This window comes from Crinia signifera, chromosome 3 (assembly GCF_055691185.1).
Source record: "Crinia signifera chromosome 3, ASM5569118v1, whole genome shotgun sequence".
Taxonomy (NCBI): domain Eukaryota; kingdom Metazoa; phylum Chordata; class Amphibia; order Anura; family Myobatrachidae; genus Crinia; species Crinia signifera.
Window position 1 is genome coordinate 161,892,097 of NC_139219.1, and position 22,594 is coordinate 161,914,690.

A 22,594-nucleotide genomic window follows, 5' to 3' on the forward strand; every position below is an offset into this window, starting at 1 on the left:
GATCAGCCCAGTGTTTCTGTTATTCTCTGTTCCTTAGTATTTTCTCTGTCCTGATCCTCCTCAGCATGGCAAGGCACTCATTATTTCATTGCTTTTGACATTTTGGGGTATCGGTTGTTTGTGCCCAGTTATTTTTGTTTTTTGCTATGCTCAGCGAAGTTATTGCTGGAGGTACCCCAGTTTAGTTGTTTTTTGTGTCTCCGACTAGGTTGCCTTCCACAACCTTGGCCTGGTGCCGTTACATAGGTTGTTTATCCAAGGCAGCCCCTGTAGCTCGATCTCCTTTTGATCCCTATCCTCTGACGATCGCTGATACCTTGTCACCTCCTAAGACCTGGTTGCATGGGAGTTGGGGCAGACCTAATTTTCCCCTCCAAATGTTGCGATTATATGTGAAGCTTTAGTTCCCACAGGTATCAGCCATCAGTCAGAGGGGGTCAACAGATGTAGTGCAGGGTGCCCCATGGCCGTTCTAAACAGAGGTCCCGGCTGTGGGTTCACACCCAAAATCAAACACATATCCCGTCTTCGTGACATTGGGATCTATAATTAAATAAATATAAGTTTACAATTGTGGTACTGTAAAGCAAGCAGACTTTGAACCGTTCTGATTGCTGCAAGAAATCACAAGGGCCAGCAATAAATCAAGTGAGAACAAACTTTATTATAGACTTAGCAAATATACTAAGCACTTTGAGGCTTATAGTGGCCTGGAATCATATTGAAAGCAGGTAGCCTCCCTTTATCATGCAACAGTGCAGTACATATGTCCAATAAGCTGTACATGTGGACACAAATGCACACAAATGTGCACATATTTTATTTACTTAAACAAATACACAAACTTATAATTGATATTGCAAAATATTACTTATAATATTACTAAGATGGGAGTTCTATTTCACATGGGATGTTTCTATGGCAACCAATCAGAATCTACTTATTTATTTAGCACCTACTAGAAGATAATAGGTAGTATCTGATTGGTTGCCCATAGAAACATCCCATTTGAAATAGCACTCCCATCATAGTAAATGACCCCTGCATATTACTTAGTGATATATGCATACACCCAGATAAGCAGATATTCAGACAGAGATAAACTAATGCAGAAAAAGTGATTGGCAGCTTTTTAAAAATATTGATATGGCCACAGAGAAGCTAATGCAGTAAAGCTGTGGACACATGGTGCAATTCTGGATATATAGTCAAAATCCAATAAAAAGTTCTGAATTACAGTGTTCAGCCACATTCGATGCTGATTTGATGCCGATGCGCGACAATAATTGCCTACTTCCTGGCGCTGCCAGGATAGAAAAAGGAGCGGGATGGCTAAATGAATGATCGCATCATTTAACCACGCCCCAGCCATGTAATGCTGGTATTTTGGGCATTGCAATGCAGTGGGTGGGGCTAAAAACATACGCGGTTCGCATCATTTGACCCACAGACCCCCAGCTGGGGGGGGGGGGGGTTGGGGAAGTCAGATAGCTCTCTGGGAGGGTTGGCCCTCTTTCCGGGGGGCTGGAAGGAGTCACAATTTCCAGGATACTCCCGGACATTCAGGAGGGTAGGCAACCCAGTGCGCGCCCCCGTTATTCAGTATCAAATACAAGCTTTTATTTGCAACCAAGTCTCAAGTCTACCTTAACTTTCTTGCCTGTACAATGTATTTGCAAATTGCAAGATAGTTTAAATCAAATAGTCAAAATTTAAATCGAACCTGAATCGCACCATGTGTCTTTAAGACTAATACATTCTGGTATATCTATTTATCAGGATCTGTTGCACCAGTTTCTTGTTTATTTTCTGCTTCTTTACGCCACTTTTCTTTCTTTGCTAGATTCAAACTTGTCAATGACTCATGACGTGCTGCAGCCTGTAGAACGGAAAAACTTTTAAGGAACACTATAGATCAAACGGAAATATATTTTTTGCACTATAAATGTGACAGGGACTTTCTTTGAAGTTTAAGATCCCTAAAAGCCATTTTTTGTCAAGTGTCAGCTCTTGCTATACATTACGAATAAACAAGACATTTCAGTGCTGAACACACTTAGGGGGTGATTCTGCTTGGCTCGGACGAGCCCAAATTCATCCCCATTCCGAGGGTGGGGGGTCTGCGCATGTGTGTAGTTGCGCATGTGCAGACCCCCTGATCGAACACCTTTGGTGAGTATCACACTCGTGAGGCATTCAGACAGGTGGGAGAGGGAGCTGGTGGCTGGAAGAGAACATCCAGTGTTTCATGGGCATCCCCATGTAAACGATGGGCATTCCCTTTTAGATGAAGGCATGGCATTCCCTGCCGGGGTGGGTGGCTGCCATCACATGACATCAGCGCCCACCACGCCTTCGGTCAGTTTTCACTGTCTTTTATTCCAAAGAAGAGAGACCTAATTTGATGGTCAGCAATCCTTGAATGATTTCTCTTCCCTTCAGCCGCACATGAGGGGATGTGTTCTCAGACACTTGCGTGTTACCAAGGGGATGCAGGCAGCGCAGGTGGTGGTGGGGGGTGTTCGGTGGGTCGGTAATTGGCGCTAAGTCGCACGTGAAGCAGAGAAAGAACACTTTTTAGTGAGTGATCCTGTATCAGGCCCTTAGCGTGGGCTCCATAACATAATATGGCACTGGTGCTGACCATAAATTTAGGTGCCAGTGGAGTATTCAGCATTAGTGCAGGGTGCACACTATACCCAAGGCCATCATTCAGGGAGTCCCCGTACCACCAATGACTTTTTGCTTTTCCCTTCCAAACTTTCATGTCCTCTTTATGAAATTTAGCCTACACAGGGAGCCCTTGATTTTCTTAATGTACTCGATCCAAGTCACTGTGATCGCATTGCTGTGTTTACATCATCACCATATTGAATGCTTGTAGCAAATACATAAAATATGGGTGCATTTGCAATTTTGGATATTTACTAAAGACCAAACATGGGAGTGTTAGGTCAAATAAAAGTACAAAACATAGATGGAACTAGGACTGGTCCAGAAGACCGGTGCTAGTTATTTAAATACAAAGGAACCTCAAGGGGTTTTCCTCTGTTCAGGTTGAGCATCCCGTATCCGAGTATCCGTTATCCGAATTATTCCGAAAACCATACATTCCAGAAAGTGAAAAAAAAATATTTTTTTTTGCTAAAAACTCACTGGGGACATTTGTAACAGCACTACTGGTGACATGATATGTAACTGTCACTATATATGTGCAAGAAAATGATTGCTTGGCATTCAAATTCAATATCTGAGATAGTACACAAATTTTGTTTCATGTTTTGAAACCTTGTTTTTTGAACAAATAAAATATATTTGTGTGTATTTTATGTGGTAATAAAATATATTTGTGTGTATTTTATGTGTTTATACAGCATACATGCAAGATACTTCAAAATACATAATTGAAATATTAAAATATTCCGAAATACGGAATAATCCGTTATCCAAAATTCTCCTGGTCCCGAGCATTTTGGATACGGGATACTCAACCTGTATTTTTATAGCCAAGACAGCTGAAAGACAGTGGGGCTGGTTACGCTTATGGGGAGGAGGACCCCACACAGTTTTTTTTCTCTTTTAACACTTTCTTTGGCTTTTAATCAGAGAAGCCAAACACGACTGCATACTCCATTGAAAAAGACACAATCCCATCAAACACGGGATCTTAGTAAATTACTGTATTTTAAAAGAAAAATTCACACGTGTCTCCATCATCTACCGGTAAAATACAAATCTCTTACAAAACTCTTTCCCCCTGTGTTATGTAGGAGAAGAAGTTGAAAGATGATGACACCCCAACCCTACATGCTGCAGTCTAAGGTAAGAGAAAGGGAGATAAGTGACCATTGGTGGAGTAGGGGTTAGTAAATGAAAAGCATGAGTTGTGTTAAGGGAAAAGGAGTGCTATGATAATGGAGTGTTCTAAATAATGGAACAGGTGTAATAAACTGTATGTTTGGTATACTGCCTTCAATATACTTGTAAATATCCTAAAGAAAATAATTTTAAAGATAACCCCAGGAAACTATTTATTATATATATATATATGTATATATATTCACCTCTTCCCACCCATCTAATAGAATCATTGGGGTGCAAAGCCTGTAACCCCAGCATGTAATGGGAAACGTATACAGTAATATAACTAGTACGACTCGAGTACCATCTGCCACTGCATAAGTACCATCTGCCACTGGTTTGCCCTGTAAATAAAGTGTACTCTGTTACATTAGTGAATATACAAAAGTAATGGTTCTGTTGCAAAGACCAAACCATTATCTAGATATTCTCATTTTCATTACCCAGCTGCTCCAGTGCTGTTTCAGATCTTAAAGAGAAAATCAGCCAAAGGAGTTGTGATATTGTGCAACTGTGCTTAGTGATTTATAAATCCTTTAATGGAGACTTGTTTACTTTAGGGTTGTGTGACGGCTAAAAATAGTACTATGATGGAGTATATCTAGATGTACCCATAGAGATATAATCTTACCTTTTTCCCAGACACAATAACAGCGAAGCATGATACAATAGTGATAGCAATCAAAATGTAACATGCTTTAATGCGTGCTTTGTTCCGTGCTCTTACCAGCATTTCCATCCTAAATACAAGATGGACAAAAAACATCATTCAGAGGGATATATTACCCTTACGATCCGTAAAAATGTTGCTATATATTTATTTTTATATATATATATATATATATATATATATATATATATATATATATGCAGGGCTATTTTTGTGCAGGCTCTAGCAGGAACTGTGGCCCTTATTCTAGTTCACTCTTTCTGACAAAATATTTGTTAGATGGACAAAACCATGTGCACTGCAGGTGAGGCAGGTGTTACTTGTGCAGAGATAATTAGATTTGGGTGGGGTTTTACACCTGCCTCACCTGCAGTGCAAATGGTTTTGTCCATCTAACAAATATTTTGTCAGAAAGAGTGAACTAGAATAAGGGCCACAGTTCCTGCTGGAGCCTGCACAAAAATAGCCCTGTATATATATATATATATATATAGAAAGCAGGAACCCCCCAAGAAGGGTAAAGCACGTCACTGCAGCAATACTTAGATGAAACCAAGATGAAGTTTATTCGCCTCATCTTGGTTTCATCTAAGTATTGCTGCAGTGACGTGCTTTACCCTTCTTGGGGGGTTCCTGCTTTCTATTGTCTCTTGGCAAAGGCACGCAGCACCATTGAACTAATTGTGGAGAGTGCCGGTCCGCTACAAGGTATATATATATATATATATATATATATATATTTTTTTTTTTTTTTTTAATTGCATATTACATTTGAGAAGGTTGGAGAACTGTGATGAGCAACATTTGTGAATTAGTTAGTTCTGTATTATTTGTACATCAAGGATTTATATTTGTATATATATATTTTTTTTTTTTAGCTCCATCACTTTTTTTGCATTTAAGTAACCCACCAAACCCCCAAATCTTAACTGTTTTTACTTGCTTCTGCACTTGCCTACTGACTAAATAGATAAGGCTATCAATATTCTGAATGGCATATTTAAATAATATTCTGAATATCATATTTAAAACCACCCCTGATCTAAATAAATAGAGCAGTATTCAAGGCGAAGGTGTACTAATGCCAGTGGTAAGGGGTCAGTGGCGTAACTATAGCTCCGCAGCCCCCGCAGTGGCAGGGAGGTGCAGAGAAAGTTTGGGTGGCGGGTGGTCTGCGGGGCTATAGTTACCCGCTGCTGTCTGCCGGTACCTGCCTGCCGTGCCGTCACAGTCCCGTCTCTCCCAGCACCGGCTCCTGCTGCTATAATGAAAACTGACACTTAGAAAATGGATGCCCCCATACTGCAGACAGTTTTCTGTCTGCAGTGTGGGGGCAGCCATTTTCTAAGAGTCACTTTTCATTATAGCAGCAGGAGCCAGCGCTGGGAGAGACGGGACCGTGACCGCAGATGCGGCCGGGCAGGTATGGGCATGGGGGGGGGTGCCGAGGGGAGTGGGGGGCGCAAAAAAAGTGTGACGGGGGGCCCAAAATAGGTAGTTACGCCACTGGAAGGGGTGGGGACATCAACATAATGCATAGGGTGGGACTCCTTTAAGGCACGCAATGGGGTCTGCTCTACATGCACCCATCATAGATACAACACTACACCAAGGAGTAGACAAGCATACAGTATGTTGTCTATTTTATACAAAATCCGAATAGCCACTAGTATAGGTGGAGAAGTGTAGCTGATATATTATTAGACTGCTTTCCTTATGTACTGTAAATAAGGGTTGCTTACCCTCCCGGAATAGCCGAAGGGCTCCCAGAAATTGGGTCCGCCCCTCGCCCCCTCCCAGAAAGGGAGGCAGGTCACCTACATTACTGCCAGTATCCCGTGACCATCCCCCTGGGCGGAGGGTCGATGGGACCAAATGACGCAAATCACGCCATTGTAGCCCTCCCCAACAATGTGTAATGGCAGTAATTCTGGAAATGCATGGCACAGGGCTGGGCCACAATGATGATATTATGCTGGCCATGTCCCCAAATGACACATTACTCTCATAGCTCTGCCCTGCCAAACAGAGCTGTGTGCTGAACGATCTGTCAGTGCCAGTGTTCTCCAATGAGAACACTTGCCCTGCCTGGTGATATCACTAGATTTATCCAGCATGCTGCATATTAATCGCTGGGCGATAGCGAAGCACTGGCTCACACATTGCTATTGCTATGGCTGCTACACACGGAGCAATGTAGTTAGATCATTTAGAAAATGCCCTGAAATCACCCCGTATGAAGACCCCATAAGGCTGGGTACACACCTACAGATTTATCTGTCAAATCTATTTGGTGGGAACAAAAATCTGGCAATGTATGGGAACAAATGAAAATCAACCATTTGCTCCTAAACACTGGGAAATCAATAAAAATGATGGTACTTGTTTCCTATCTGGGCGCCCAGGTTTTCTACGTACGGCACCGTAATGAAATCGGATCGCATCGCATCGGATTCGGTACTCGATGATGTACGATGGCATACGATGCTATCCGATCCGATTTCATTTTAAATCGAATCGCATCGTATGCGGTGACGCGATCAACCAGATTTTTACATTGGAATCAATGTTAAATGGTCCCTGAGACCCGATTTTACATTGATTTCAATGTAATAACCCCGCAAACCCACGATTTGTATAGGAAACCCCCCCTGATGGTTTAAAATGCGCCTCCATTGTTAACGCCACCCCAGTATTGACGTCAACCTGAAGCGTGGCGAGCGCAGTGAGCCCCGCGAGGGGCGGCGGTACGTGTCCTCCGACTTTTTCATACCCCCACTATCCACGTTGGTGTGGAGTTGAGAATAGAAAGTGTGGCGAGCGCAGCGAGCCACCGAGCCCGAAGCGTGGCGAGCGCAGCGGGCCCCGCGAGGGGACGCGGATACCTGTGAAGCCCGCGAGGGGACACGGATACCTGTGAAGTATCCGCGTCCCTTCGCGGGGCTCGCTGCGCTCGCCACGCTTCGGGCTCGGTGGCTCGCTGCGCTCGCCACACTTTCTATTCTCAACTCCACGCCGACGTGGATAGTGGGGGTATAAAAAAGTCGGAGGACGCGTACCGCCGCCCCTCGCGGGGCTCGCTGCGCTCGCCACGCTTCAGGTTGACGTCAATACTGTGTTTCTGTGCAGATGTCACAAGGGGAGGGCTTTGAAGGGTAAATAAATACAGTAGTGTTACAGATGGCCCATCCTATGGGCCAACCATAAAAGCGGGAACGAAATAGGATCGCATCGCATCGTTCAATATCGTGTATGTGCATTTGTGGTATCCGATGCGATCCGATTTTTATACGGAGAATAGCATGGTGCGCAATTAACGTAGCGGGCGCCCAGATAGGAAACAAGTACCTATATGATTGTTTTGTACCCACTAGACAGATTGGACAGATACATCTTTAGGTGTGTATCCAGCTTCAAGCTGCCATTATCAACCCTGCACAGAAGCAAAATTACTCATTACATGGTACTTGGGAGAACCACAGGTAACAGCATTTGGGGCATTAAAGGTCCACTGGCACCTATAGCAAAAAACCACAGAGGTTCACTTGGGGGCACTTTAGCCTCTTCAGGAGCTCTTTGCTGCTCCTACTCCACCGATGGACTGCCTGCCTCCTGTCTCGAGCTGGCTAATATAGCGATGACACTTTTTTTCCCTTCTTCTCTGCCGCCGGTGGATGAGGGGATCCGGACCACCCATCATCGATGCCAATGAGGGGGACCCGGACCGCTGCCACTTCCATCCTGTCCACATCGCAAGACCCCCCACTGCCCAGGTTCAAAGGGGAGGGAAGGGGAGGAGCACACAGTGCTGTGGTGCATTGAGATGTAGGGTTCACACTGCGGTCATCCCACCGTCCGGTCAAACCGCAGCATGATGCGGTAGGATCCGGCAGCTGCAGCACCACCACATATGTGTACATGTACACATAGGAGCCTGTGCGCAGGCTCCTTGCGGCACCGTGGGTCCCGCTGAACCGGACCCACTGTGTAGATACAGCCTTAAATTTTAATATTTTTGTCAATATTTAAAACCTGAAATTGTTTGCTTTATCACTCCGTTCCACGTCAACATTGTTACCAGTACTGTAATCTACAAAGGGCTGGTGCATTACCAGTTTATTTTGAGTTAAGGTTCCACCCTGGATAAACATAAATTATTTTTTAGATGCATTATGTGCCTATCATGTACAGTGTATACAGTAAAATTCAAAGTTGGTACACATTCTTTAAATGAAAATAGGAAACCTTTTTAATGTTTAAATGCTTGAAATATATATATTTTTATAGTTGCAGATAAAGCACTGTGATACTGTATCTTATAAAGAGAGGATTTTTATGTCTGGATATTAACAATAATTGCTTTTAGAACACAGAAAAAAACACCTAATTGATGATACACTAATATCAACATCCTCTTTCATGTTCAGATAAGACACAGATTTGGCAAGCTCTGACTACAGACCCATCCACTAATTGCTACAGAGTATATGTCTTGTCTCGCTCACTGTTTTAAGGCACATACAAATTCAGTTTTGTAGTTTGAGCTGCATTTGAGCTGCATTCAGCTTAAAGCTGCCCAGTGTGTATGGCCCAGAGCGCTGATGCGGCTGCATTTTCTGTTGGCTTTGCCAGCAGACTGAACGGCTTCCCATAGCGTCCTGGCAAAAAATTGCTGGGCAGGGGGAAATCGCTCAGTGTGTATTCAATGAGCGATTTTTCATTGCTGCGATTTCAGCCATCATCGCTGTGCAAACATGCTGGGCAAAAACCCAGTACGTATGCACCTTTAAAAAGACTTTTGCAATATTAGTTTAAATTTAAACCTTTCAGTTTATTGTAAAATTGTGGTTTCCAGTGGCAGTAACCTTCATAAGCAGTGGATTGAAAGTAACTTGCAACCTCTGAGAACAAACCTCAGATTAACAGCGTGTTCTATTCACAAAAACAGTATTTAATAAAGGCCATTTTGACCTAAATAAAACAGGTTCTAAACCCCCATTCTTACTGCAATCTTGCCATGGTTTGCAAGCCTGCGCAGACCCCATGATATAGTATTAAAAATAGAATAAACTGTACTTATGTAATATCTGGGCTCCCGTTTTTCTTATGAGACCGCGTCCCCTTGCCACGCTTCGGGCACGGTGGCTCGCTGCGCTTGCCACACTATATAAAATCAACTCCATGCGTAGTTGGATAGTAGGGGTATGAAAAAATGGGGTGCATTTAACATGGGAGCCCAGATAATACATAAGCACCGAATAAACTTCATAATACGTATAAGGATAAGCTCCTATTTTAGAGACATCTCAATTTTTAAAATGTAAATATCTTTGAAAACCTCCATTTAATGTACAGTAGGGTACACAGCAGTTCTGAAGGGGATACTGTAAGTCATAGGGTTCACAGTAATTAGGTCGACAGTCAAAAGATCGACACATGATAAATGTCGACATGCATTATGGTGAACATGGTCAAAAGGTCGGCACACTCAATAGATTGACATGGAAAAGGTTGACATGAATAAGATCAACATACATTTTTAATTTTTAGGGTTGTCTATGTTGACATAACTTTACATAGTCCCTGTATAAGTCTACCGCATCCCTTCGCATGGCTTGCTTCACATGCCATGCTTCAAGCATGGTGCCTTGCTATGCTTGGTACACTATGAACTATCCATGTGGGCATGGAGGCAGTATAAAAACTGGCTTGTGTCAACGTTTTGGGCATGGGTACCTAGTGCATTTTGACCTTTTTATGTGTCGACATATCGACATATTGACTGTCAACCCATTCTTGAGGTAACAATAGTGGTAAAGAAGAAAAAGGGGGAGAAGGAAAGAAAGTAAGAAGGATGGGGTAATGAGAGGTGAGGAAGTAGAAAGGGGGGAAGAGTATAAGAAAATAGGGGCGATGGCTAGTGAAAAAAGGTTTGTGTGTACTCTATTGTGGGTGTGGCAGTATGAATAATGGCCATGAATCTGTACTCATTTAATCATTTATTAAAAAAGAGAAATAGGGGAGTCACAAAGCTCGGTACTTTAAGGTGAATCTAGGAGACCACCCTTCTGTATACCTTCCAAGTTGGTGTACACGTAAATTAGGGAACCCTAATAGGGTTAGGGTTCCAGGTTGTTCTTTAGTAAAAACATTTCACATTGTTTATGCCCCCCCCCTTAACATGGTGTGGTGTACAGCGAGTAGCTCAAAGTCAATATTCCATAGTGCAGGTTCACTCCTGGCAAATTCCTTCATAGATGGACAAAACCATGTGCACTGCACACTGCATGGGGGGGGGGGGGGTAGATGTGCAGAGATAATTAGATTTGGGTGAGTTATTTTGTTTCTGTGCAGGGAAAATACTGACTGCTTTATTTTTACACTGCAACATAGATCTCACTTTGAAGTAAAACCCCACCCAAATCTAATTCTCTCTGCACAAGTAACATCTGCCCCACCTGCAGTGCACATGGTTTTGTCCATCTAAGAAGGAATTTGCCAGAATGAGTGAACCAGAATAAGACCCATAGAACTAAGCAGGTTCCACAGAATTGTTCATGTAAACAGCCCCGCCCATAAACAGTCCCTCCAAAACCTCATATATAAATAATCTCATATTTCATACTGAAATGGAATGAAATAAATAATTGGCAAACAATAAAATTTGTAAAATCTCTACGGATCCATATAGAACTCAAAAAAGCTTTCCATATTTTCATATCTACTCATACTACTACCAAGGCTGAACTGATGTAAACAACATTGGGGTGGACTTGTTTGTAAATACATTGTACAGTACAGAATATCATCTCATTTGTTTTATCTGTAATAAAACATTGCTTACATTGGGCCAGATTCTCTAGGCTTCAAAAGTGATAAAATAGAGAGTGATAAACAGCCAGCCAATCAGCTCCTACCTGACATTTTTCAAACACAGTCTGTTATATGTCAGGTAGGAGCTGATTGGCTGTCTGTTTATCACTCTTCATTTTATCACTTTTGAAGCTTAGAGAATCTGGCGCAATATCTTAATAGCATCATTTTCGCTTTAAATTATTGCTATAGTTCCAATATTCTGTGATATGTTAATCTTCCAAGAAAGGAATATAGTAACAAATGTGAATCATGTCTCATATCAGTTCTTGTCAATCTACAGTCAAAGTAAAATATGTTAATGCTTACGGAATAGTATGTGGGATGTCCTCTCCTGATTTATAGCGTCCTGTCCATCTCAGTATCATCTTATCAAATCCGTTTGGTCTGTAGTTTGGAATTTTGCTCTTTATGTCATCTGGGAATGTTATTATGCCAAAGCAATATAAAGACAGATAAGCAATTATTTACAGAACTTTTACTGTTTTTTTACAGAGATGGAACATTTTCCCATAGGGCTAAATTTATTACAGATTAATTTAGATGTTTTCTGCAATATACCATCAATTTTGTAATCTGGACTTTAGATGGCAATAAACAGAATTAGACCATTATTCACAATAGATATAATGGATTAATTAACAATTGCTTTATTAAAATTTAATCTGTATAGACATATTAAATAAAAAAAAGATTGATTTAAAAAAAACCTGAGGTCCTCCCCAAAATCTGAGCTAAGTCTAATACTGGAAAATTGGTGCAGAACCGGCATGGGGTATCCCCAGTTTTTCCAGCAACCAGTACAATGCTAAACTCTTTAGAATGAGTAGGGAAATCACTGACTGTGAGAACTGGAGCTCTCAGCCAATCAGCGCTTTCCCAATTCATTCTGCTGGTGACCAAGAATGACCTCCATTTTGTCACAGCTAAGTTTGTTCATGCCCAGCAGGGCTGTGGGCCTTCGGTGACCGGTATTAGGATTGGGTCACTGCATCGGCCCTCTGTGGAATAAAAGGTCTAGGTGGGGTTTAGCTCTTACCAAGTTTTGGGATAGGGTGTCACCATCTTTCTCAAGTCATGTGATCAGTCCAAGGGGGTCCCAATTTGCCAGTGCAGCTTTAATCACAGCCACATCTGTGTGAAAGTGCCTTGTGCCCCATACCCCTTTCACACTGCAAAAATAACTTGGGTCAACCCAAGGTTGTTGCCTGGCTGACCTGAGTCAGTGTGTAGTGTGAAAGGGCCATGCCTAATATCCCTGTTCCAGCAACCCGGCAATCAGACTCGGGATATAAGCAGACTTATTCCCAGGCCAGACTCAAGTTGCTGGGTGGTGTGAACTAAGGTCCCATTCACTTCTATGTAGGAGGCAGCAGCGTCACCTTAGTGCTGCCTCCTCACTTGCCCCTGCCTGACGCACCACCACTCCACCCCCCGGATGACATTGGCTACCCGGCAATAATCCTGGTCACTGTGAGCCACAGTTAGCCCAAATACCGGGACGGACCGTAATTCAAATCCCGGGTGCGACCCGGCATTTGCAATGTGAAAAGCGTATTAGTGTGCTCTGTCAGAAACTGTTCTATTGAGTCACATTGGGTTTACAAATCCAAACTATGTTTAGTCCTGTCCAGTCTGGTCACTTCTTCAGCAAGTCTGATTCAGCTCAGTCTGGTCAGCAAGCCTGGTTCAGCTCAGTCGGGTCAGCAAGTCTAGTTCAGTCCAGTCAGAATTTTTATATTGTTTTAGGAAGACCTGTAGACCACTACATGGATTTAACTAGACCAGGTCATGGATTAGTGAGTAGAGTATGCGAGTACTGATGTTAAATTACATTTTTTTCTTTACAGCAGGTGACATCAGGGGCATACCAATGCTTTTGGTTCCACAGTTTCTAACATGCCAGAACAGGCTTGCTGGGACCAGTAGTCCCACTGTGAAGAACAATATTAGAATACTTTTACACCATTATCTTCACACCCACCACCTCTAGCGGGATGGGCAATAGCCCCGGACTGTAGGCCCAATCCTTGAGACTTCTCAGGAAAGGGGACCATTGTTTTGGGTGTCCCCTGAAGGGACCCTCATGTGGCACAAAGGGGGCATGGCATATGTAAATGAGGGTGTCTCATATGCAAATTATGTCTCCCATCGGACCACGCCCCATTTTCACCCTCTGCATTGCTGAATAGATGCTGGGCGCATGTCGGCCCCGGGCGGGGGGAGGGCGGGACCGTCCAAAAAAAATGGGACTGTTGGGAGGTATGAATAAGTCCATTATGTGTGTCTCCCTGCTATGGTGTAAGCCCCCTGGCTAGTTCAGCCTGGTGCTGGTTACTGGAAAAATGAGGACCCGCATGCTGGTTTTTCAGTACCTGACCAGGCTGAGGGTTTCTGTGGGGGACCCACACTAGAACACACCATAAAAAAGATCTGTGCACAAATCTGTGCAGTTCTTCATGTCTAGAGTTGAATCCTTTTTCAATTTTAACAGTCAGCTAAATCTATTGTGAAGAGACCAAACCGTATAAAGTATCACCAACAAATCCAAATAGACATGTTATTAATTATTATTATAATGATATTTTATTTATGAGGAGCCACAAGTGGTTTACAGCACAAATTAGAACATTGCTAATTATTACCACATTTTAAGATGTTTTTGAATTAATTGCTTTCTTGGTTGCAGTGCCACTAGGAACATACGGCCAGATGTATCAAGCTTCAAAAAGTGATAAAACGGAGAGAGATAAACAACCAGCCAATCAGCTCCTACCTGTTATTTTTCAAACCCAGCCTGTAACATTACAGGTAGGAGCTGATTGCCTGTTTGTTAATCACTTTCTGTTCACTTTTTGAGCTTGATACATCTGGCCCATAGTCTGAAATAACTCTAACAAAATTTTAGGTACTAGGCATCATTCACATTTATATTAACATGCATGATAATAAATGAAAATTCATCCCTTTATAATGTTTAATCTTTTTCATTCTACATAACCAGAATTCAAGACTTTTTACTAACAAATAAATACACCATTCTGTAACCAAGCTCAAGAAAGGAAGACACTTAGGTGCATATTTACTAAGGTGCAGGTTTGTAGAAGTGGCGATGTTGCCCATAGCAACAGTTTATCAGATAGCATCAGATTTTACTTATTTATTTAGCACCTTTTAGAAGATAAAAGATTAAGGGGCAGATTTATTAAGCTTGGAGAAGAGATAAACTGGAGATAAAGCGGAGAAAAGGTAAAAGGAGATAAAGCACCAGCCAATCAGCTGTGTTTGAAAAAGACAGTTGGGAGTTGATTGGCTGATGCTTTATCTCCTTTTACCTTTTCTCCGCTTTACCTCCAGTTTATCTCTTCTCCAAGCTTAATAAATCTGCCCCATAGTCTGATTGTTACTATGGGCAAAATTTCCAGTTCTAAAACTTGCATTGTAGTAAATATATCCCTTACTCAGTATTCCTTAGTTCTTTTTATGAGCCATTCTTTTTAGTATAGGTGTATTGAGAAGATACTGTTTTTAGTATCTTTAGTATCCACAAGTAGTTCTTGTAAGATATTTCCCTTTCTAGTCTGTATTAGTTCTCTCATAGGGGGAAATTTACTAAGATGGGAGTTCTATTTCACATGGGATGTTGCTATGGGCTACCAATCAGATACTATCTATTACATTCTAGAAGGTGCTACATAAATAAATAAGAAGCAGATTGTGATTGGTTGCCAATAGCAACATCTCACGTGAAATAGAACTCCCATCTTAGTAAATTTCCCCATAGAGTTCAATAACAATTATAAATAGTGCATACTGTACCTCCAGTATTCCATTCAGTGGAGTAATATGCAGGAAGAAATTGCCTTAGTTTTGTTGGGTTTGCAAATTTAAAAATGATCTTTCTTAATCTCTCGCATTTTCTTGCTGCTTCAAGCGCAAACATAGTTTCCCAGATTCAGTGTGGAGTGCTGTTTGATTTGCCGTAGCTTGGAAATAAATGATATTATGGAAAAGTGCCAGATCCATTTTTTTTTTAATCTTCAATTACGTCACTGCTGTATATAGTTCACCCACTGCTCCCAAGACTTTGTGTTTCTGAGTCCTGAGAACAGAAATTTAAATTTTCTAGCTAAAATAAATGTTGGTAGTAATAAAAGCTAATGCAGTGAAACACAAATTAGGATTATGCATGTTATTGATGTAATTGTCTTGTTATGAAGAGTTCTACCATGTTGGTCCTTAAATGTTCTCATCTGTTAATCACATAAAGCAGCCAGGCTTTCAGCTATTTACTTACAGCACTTGTGAGACAAGCAAATTCAGAAATTGATTTGCATCCAAAACTAGAAAATGTTTCATGGTAGAGTAGAAGGTGTTAAAATAAAGACCAACACTTATTTACACTACAACTACAGCAGGCATACCCAGTAAAAAGGGTTTCCTGTCTGGGCACCTAACACAATTTTGGGTACTTGTGAGTTATCCGGGCTGCCGATTTCTAAATCGGGTCGGATCGGGCACATCGCATCGCATCGCATGCGACCATCGGATGCGATGCGATGCGATGACCCGATTTTTCCATAGGAATCAATGTTAAAATGGACTGAGTCCATTTTAACATGGAATTCAATGGGAAAAAGGGGTCCTTTTCATACCCCTACTATCCAAGTGGGCATGGAGTTGGATATAAACCTGTGGCGAGCCCGAAGCGTGGCGAGCGTAGCGAGCCCCGCGAGGGGACACAGAATACCGTCCCCTCGCGGGGCTCGCTTCGCTCGCCACGCTTCGGGCTCGGTGGCTCGCTACGCTCGCCACAGGTTTATATCCAACTCCATGCCCACTTGGATAGTAGGGGTATGAAAAGAACCCCTTTTTCCCATTGAATTCCATGTTAAAATGGACTCAGTCAATTTTAACATTGATTCCTATGGAAAAATCGGGTCATCGCTTCCGATGGTCGCATGCGATGCGATGCGATGCGATATCGCATCGCATCTGATTGTATGCCTTAACTTAAGGCATACAATCAAAAAATCGGCAGCCCGGATAACTCACAAGTACCCAATTTTGAAAACATTTTTAATCATTACCTACCTATTTATATGGGTGGATGTTATCCTCCTATTTATTTTGGTCTTCTATTTATAAGTAATAAAGTTATTCTCCATATAAAAACCATATGAATATTAAAAAACAACAACAATCTAGTGTGGCCAGTTCATACTGTATAATGTGAATCAAACAAATTTCAGATATATGAACGAAATGACAAATGGTATATTTTAACTTGGGATGTTGTACCTGAAGCATTGATCCTTTAAAATGACAGAGGTTTTGCACTATATATATATATATAGCAGCAGATGTAAATCGCACAACACTCCACAAAGTTTATAGTTGACTGTGCACGGTAAATCAATCAGATATTCTCAGTGTCCCTTGTAACAGAGAAACCAGCACAAGTCCAGATAAATTCAGTAATCCATTTAATCTTTTCACATCCTCATAGCAAAGAGGTATTAGTAGACACCCAACAGGCTATACATTACATCATACGCCAGAAACACATCGTCATCCTCGACGGCCGTTTTGGTGCTATGCAGCACCTTCATCAAGAGGGGTCGTTCAAAACATGCACAGAGGACAGGCATTAAATAGGGTCTCAGCATTAGCACTCACCTGCTGTAATCAGCGCCGCTCACCATCATGGTTCACCTATTCTCCCGCCTCTCCGCCTCCCGCAGTCATCTCGGAATCGCCGCACCGGAAGTGACGCCAGAAACGGAACCAAAGTGCCGGCCGGAATGCGGGGAAGGAAGAAAGGTTCCACCAACCCGGAAGTGTGCGTCATCAGTGACAGGGTTGCCATGGCGACCTAAAACAACAACATGTGAATATGTTGCGCACACCATGTTAACAATTCAAATGCAAAAAATACAATTACAAACACGAAGAGACAAACAACACATAAGAGATACAGGGTATATATAAGCAATCTATGATAAATAGAGGCATTCAGTGCAGTGCGACTATGCTAAGGCAAATTGATCATAGAAACGGTACCAGGGTGAACTCTTCATTGAGGCCAATTGGACTCATTGCTTCCAATTCATATATCCAATAGCTCTCCTTTTTAAGGAGAATTTTGTGCCCATCCCCACCTCTTTTTAATGGGGGCACATGTTCAATGGGCATGAACTGGAAGTCATTCAGGGAATGTCCACACTGGACGAAATGACGTGCCACTGGAGGCGTATTGGCATCAATTTTGGTGCAAGCTTTCTTAATAGATGATCTGTGTGCCCCTATGCGCTCTTTGAGCATGCGCATGGTCTTCCCGATGTAGATCCTATTGCAAGGACATCTAATAAGATATACGATGAATTTAGTATTGCAGTCCATATGATGTCTTAGTATAGCTTCTGCCTGTTATTGGGTGTTGGAATTTGTCTGAAACAATCATATGTCGACAGTTGACATCCTGGACATCGATGAGCCCCGGCTTGTCTGGTTAACCAGTGTTTGGTTTTGTCACCTTTAGGGCTGATGTCAGAGTATGTAAGTTGCTGTTTTAAGTTATTGCTGCGTTTGTAGCAGAACAGAGGTGGGATGCTGCATACTGCACCTAAAACAGTGTCAGTGCTTAGTATGTGCCAGTGTTTAAGTATAGAGCTTTTTATTGCTTTTGATGCCACAGAAAAGGTGCTGGCAAAGTGCAGCCTCGTGCTGCTTTCCTCTTTTTGCCTGGGTATCAGCAATGCTTCTCTAGACAAGTTTTTACACCTGTCCCTGGCTTTTCGCACCTCCTTTGGATCATACAGCCTGTCCAGAAATTCCTTACACATCCTGTCAAGCACCGTGTCGACATCCTCAGGACTAGAAGTAATACGGACTGCTCTTAAAAGCTGCGAATATGGAAGACCACGTTTGAGTGGCTGGGGATGAAAGCTTGTTGCTAATAGCAACGTATTTCTGTCCGTTGTTTATTTAAATAGTGATGTCTTAAATTCACCCTGGTCAATACTGATCAAAACGTCCAAATAATGTATGCTGGCAAAACTTGAGTTCATGGTAAACCTTATTTTACCTGGGATGGAATTTAAGTAATCTACAAACTCCATAAGCTCAGTTTCATTTCCTCAGTGCCAGTCCAAACAAAAAACAGATCATCAATAAATCTCACGTAGCAGGTAACAAAGGCCGAAAAAATAGGATGGGATATGATATGCTGGGTTTCAAACTGGTACATAAATAAATTGGCATACGATGGGGCCATATTAGACCCCATCGCAGTACCACGGCGTTGTAGAAAAAATGCGTTGTCAAACAAAAAATAATTTTTGTTAAGAACCAATTCCAACAACAAACATAAAAACTCAATAGGTGGACCCTTGTATATTGGACTGGCACTGAGAATGCTGCGCACTGCACTGATACTCTCCTCATGCACAATATTGGTATACAAACTGGTAACATCTAAGGTTACCAGTATGCAATTTTTGATTGGCTGACCAAAATTCTTCAACTTATTCAAAAAATCAGTGGTGTCCTTTAAAAAATAAGGACTTGCTTGAACCACTGGTTGTAGGAAAAAATCGATATACTGTGAAATAGGTTGGCTCAATGAGCCCATGGATGAAATTATTGGTCTCCCATGTGGGGAGACCAAAGATTTATGCACTTTAGGCAGACAGTATATCAGGGGCGTGATCGGGTAATCCTGTACAAGAAATTTCATGGTTGTCTCATCTAGCCATGAATTATCAACCCCCATTTTTATTATAGAGTCAAACTCTTTTTTATATTTTTGTGTGGGGTCATAGGTCAACTTCAGGTAGCAGTCTGAATCCGCTAGCTGACCTTCAATCTCTTGTACATAATATGTGCGATCCAGTATCACAATCCCCCACCTTTGTCGGCGGGGCGGATTATGATATCTGGATTCTCACGTAAAGACCTGACCGCCTGTGACTCAAGTTTTGTTAAATTAGAGTAAAATCTCTCAGGTTTTTTCAAGACGGGCATGACATCATTTTTTACTAATCGCATGAATGTCTCTATGGAGGCATTGGGCGAGGGGGGGTCAAACTCACTTTTAGCCTTAAAAGGAGTAGATTTATGGGCTGTCTCTACAGGTGGATGTCGCAGAAAGTGATCTTTAAGGCGTAACTGCCGATGGAAGCGGTATAACTCAGTCTCGCAATCAAAAGGCCTCTGCCTGAGCGTTTGCACAAACGAGAGGCCTTTATTCAGTACGGACATTTCCACCTCTGTTGGGACATATTTGGATAAATTAAAGACCATTATTTCGGCTGTGTCCGCCGTCCCCTTCCTTTTGTGCTTGTGGTGCCTGACGCCCCCTCGCCTGCAACGCCCCTTGGTTTTGCGGCATTCCTGGTTCCCGCCCGTCCTCCTAAAAAAGATTTACTAGACTGATCTGAGTCACTGTGTGATGTTTGCGACTCAAGGTCGGTGAAATTAACATCACGTCTCCTTTTATTGGGGACATATTGTTCCCTCCATGGACGTCTGCTGCCTTGGCCCGTAAGCCAAGGGTACACTCTCAATTCACGGTAATCATCCTTCACCTTTTTATATTTTATTTTTTTGAAAGACAATAAATCAGTTTTGAATGCTAATACAGCATCTTCCAATTTGGTCAGCCAATCAACTGATGTATCCGCCTTCAAAATGGCGGTACCCTCACTCTCACAAATAGCAATCTCTCTCTTAACGATCTCGATATCAGCATTGACTTGTTGTACCACAAGTACAATTAAATCAAAGCTGCACTGGTTGAGAATAGAACACCAATTTTTACAAAAATCCTTGTTGGCCCTTCCAAGAGTCGGTTGATTTTTTATACGAAAACCTCTTGGAATAATGCCCTCCTTGTGATACTGTGATAGTGTGCATCCGTGGAGTTCTAACTCCACCATCCTTTTTCGCAGACGCAACAAATCTGTATGTATCTCAGAAGGACTGTCTATATCAAAGGCCAATTCATCCGTATCAGTAAACAGGATTTTGTTAACGTCCTTATCCAAGAATCTTTTTGTCCCAGTGAGATCGCTGGCATCGAAATCCATTGTAACAAATGGTAATAAGAGACCACCACAATAGAACAAACGTGTATAGAAAACTTTTTCCACTTGGAGATAAAACAATTCAATCGGTGGTGCAATTCAATGTTCCATAAGAACTAATATAGCAGCAGATGTAAATCGCACAACACTCCACAAAGTTGATAGTTGACTGTGCACGGTAAATCAATCAGATATTCTCAGTGTCCCTTGTAACAGAGAAACCAGCACCAGTCCAGATAAATTCAATAATCCATTTAATCTTTTCAAAAGTGATAGAGACCCCCCTGAGGTCTGCATATTCATATGGGTAATAGATAAAGCACATATGAGCTGATAAATTTCACAATAAGTTAAACAATGTGATTTGTAGGCTGATATTTGGCTTTTGCAGCGTTTGCTGAAACATTAGAAGTTACACCCAGGTTTGAGGAAGTACTGTATTTCCAGACAGTGGTCAGTGACCACAGGAGGCAGCTAGAACCAGATTTCTGCCTATGTAAGGCATTAGGTGTTTTCCAGACAAACAGCATTAGGGGGCAGGAATATGGGAGGTCTAGGGTAATCCAGTTTACTGGAAGACCACTCCTTTGTTACAAAATGGAAGTGCACGTCTGCTACGCAAATCATGTTTGAACCAATATTCTGGTTGAAGCCCAACCCCATTGAGGAGGGTCATAATGAATATGTATGAATTTCCTGTAAGACCTACCCCTGAAGGGAGGTCCATGCTTTTGTTACTGTACAAATATGTGTCCGTGCAAATAAACGATAGAATACTTGCAATGATGAACCTGTGTGTTTCTTATTCTTGTGTTCTCCTGATCAGATCAGTAAAGGTAAGGTAAACCAGAGGTGACTGAATATATCGAAGGTAATTATTTCACGCTATTATATGGGGGCTGCAAGTCCGGAATGGCAAACAAAAGGGGGAGACATCTAATAGTCTCAGTTCTATGCTGGATAACGCAGGGAGACTCTGACAACCCCGGGTAAGCAAACAGAAGATTGGTTGATTTACGATCACTGTTGCTTAGTCAGACCCTCTCTGTGCATCAGTCTAGCCACGTTTATTATAGAACAAATTATACATTTATGTCACCCTTTTAAGCCATTTTTAGTAACCCGAAATATTCAGTTCACACATTTAACAATGCATTGTATTTTGAAATAGTTTTTTGTGACAGTAGAAATGTTTCTTATACTGTTCTGTCTAAAGTAAATGTTGAATAAACTATGGTTACCTTCACGGAACCAGCATGAAAGATTACACCCTGTGGTATCACTTTGGTAAAGTAAATCTGTAAACATGTTTTGTGTTGTCTGACTGTCTGGTAAATATTAAGGTGAATAAGGTTCAGTGTCATCTAAAATTTCATGCTAAATTGTGCTGTGTGTACACAGTGTTATATTGAACCAATTAGGACACAGCCCTTATGGAATAGTGGTCTCTATGACCTATGTCACTACGTGGAACTTGTGTAAAGTGTAGAAATAGTATAGTCCTATGTTATAAGATAAAAGATTATTATAGAGAATCACAATTGCGGTAGCAAGACCAACAGATTTTAAAACTACAGTTAATGTACAAAATGATGTGATCAGACAAACTTTCCTAGTATTGGGTTGTCATATTTGAAACAGAGGTTTTTGAAATGAATATAATGAGGTTTTTTAATAGTGACTAAAGAAAGGAGACTTGCAAATTCACATTGTCACATTGTTCCATGTCACACCTTGTTCAGATTGTAAATGTAAATTGTATTTTGTTTGACAATTTTTAGTGGGCATTATTTTAGTATAAAAATAACGGCTGGCATTAAAGATCCAGTATAAATTCAGTCAACTGTTCAGGTCACTGATGAACACAAAGTAGTAGATTTTGTTATTATTGTTGGATGCCATTTAGAGACAGAATTGGTGGAAAAAAGTTGAAGGTCAAATTTATTCTTGGTGTTTAAATGCATTCAAAATAGCAGCACTCTCACAGGTACTATTGGTCAATGTCTCATTCATAGAGATATATTGAGATGGTGGAAGGGGTTTGTTGATTTTCATACAGCAGCCTTAGACAGATCCATAACAAATCCTAGCTAGCAATACACAG

At 41.6% G+C, this 22,594-nt stretch overlaps 2 protein-coding genes across 2 annotated transcripts in view; one reads left to right on the forward strand and one right to left on the reverse strand.

The window, feature by feature from the left end:
• ZUP1 (zinc finger containing ubiquitin peptidase 1) overlaps window positions 1–22,594 on the forward strand; it is a 237,305-nt gene that overhangs the window by 81,246 nt on the left and 133,465 nt on the right. The window contains exon 2 of the mRNA XM_083176835.1: window positions 3,771–3,822. The gene's annotated coding sequence lies outside the window, so the exon portion shown is untranslated. The remainder of the gene's footprint in view (window positions 1–3,770; window positions 3,823–22,594) is intronic.
• FAM162B (family with sequence similarity 162 member B) lies at window positions 680–15,496 on the reverse strand. Its single transcript, XM_083176837.1, has 4 exons — window positions 15,224–15,496; window positions 11,714–11,822; window positions 4,493–4,601; window positions 680–1,879 (listed from the first exon to the last, which is right to left on the reverse strand). Exons 1-4 carry the CDS (start codon window positions 15,345–15,347, stop codon window positions 1,769–1,771), a joined length of 453 nt encoding a protein of 150 aa, XP_083032963.1. The 5' UTR covers window positions 15,348–15,496; the 3' UTR covers window positions 680–1,768.

What these genes read in the sequence shown, in the direction of transcription:
- FAM162B (XM_083176837.1), bottom strand. Translation starts at nt 15,347, where the DNA reads ATGTTTGCGCTTGAAGCAGCAAGAAAATGCGAGAGATTAAGAAAGATC. An exon ending in CACTGAATGGAATACTGGAG is followed by an intron (nt 11,823 to 15,223) that starts GTACAGTATGCA and finishes TAACATTCCCAG; the next exon opens with ATGACATAAAGAGCAAAATT. An exon ending in GACATCCCACATACTATTCC is followed by an intron (nt 4,602 to 11,713) that starts GTAAGCATTAAC and finishes TCTTGTATTTAG; the next exon opens with GATGGAAATGCTGGTAAGAG.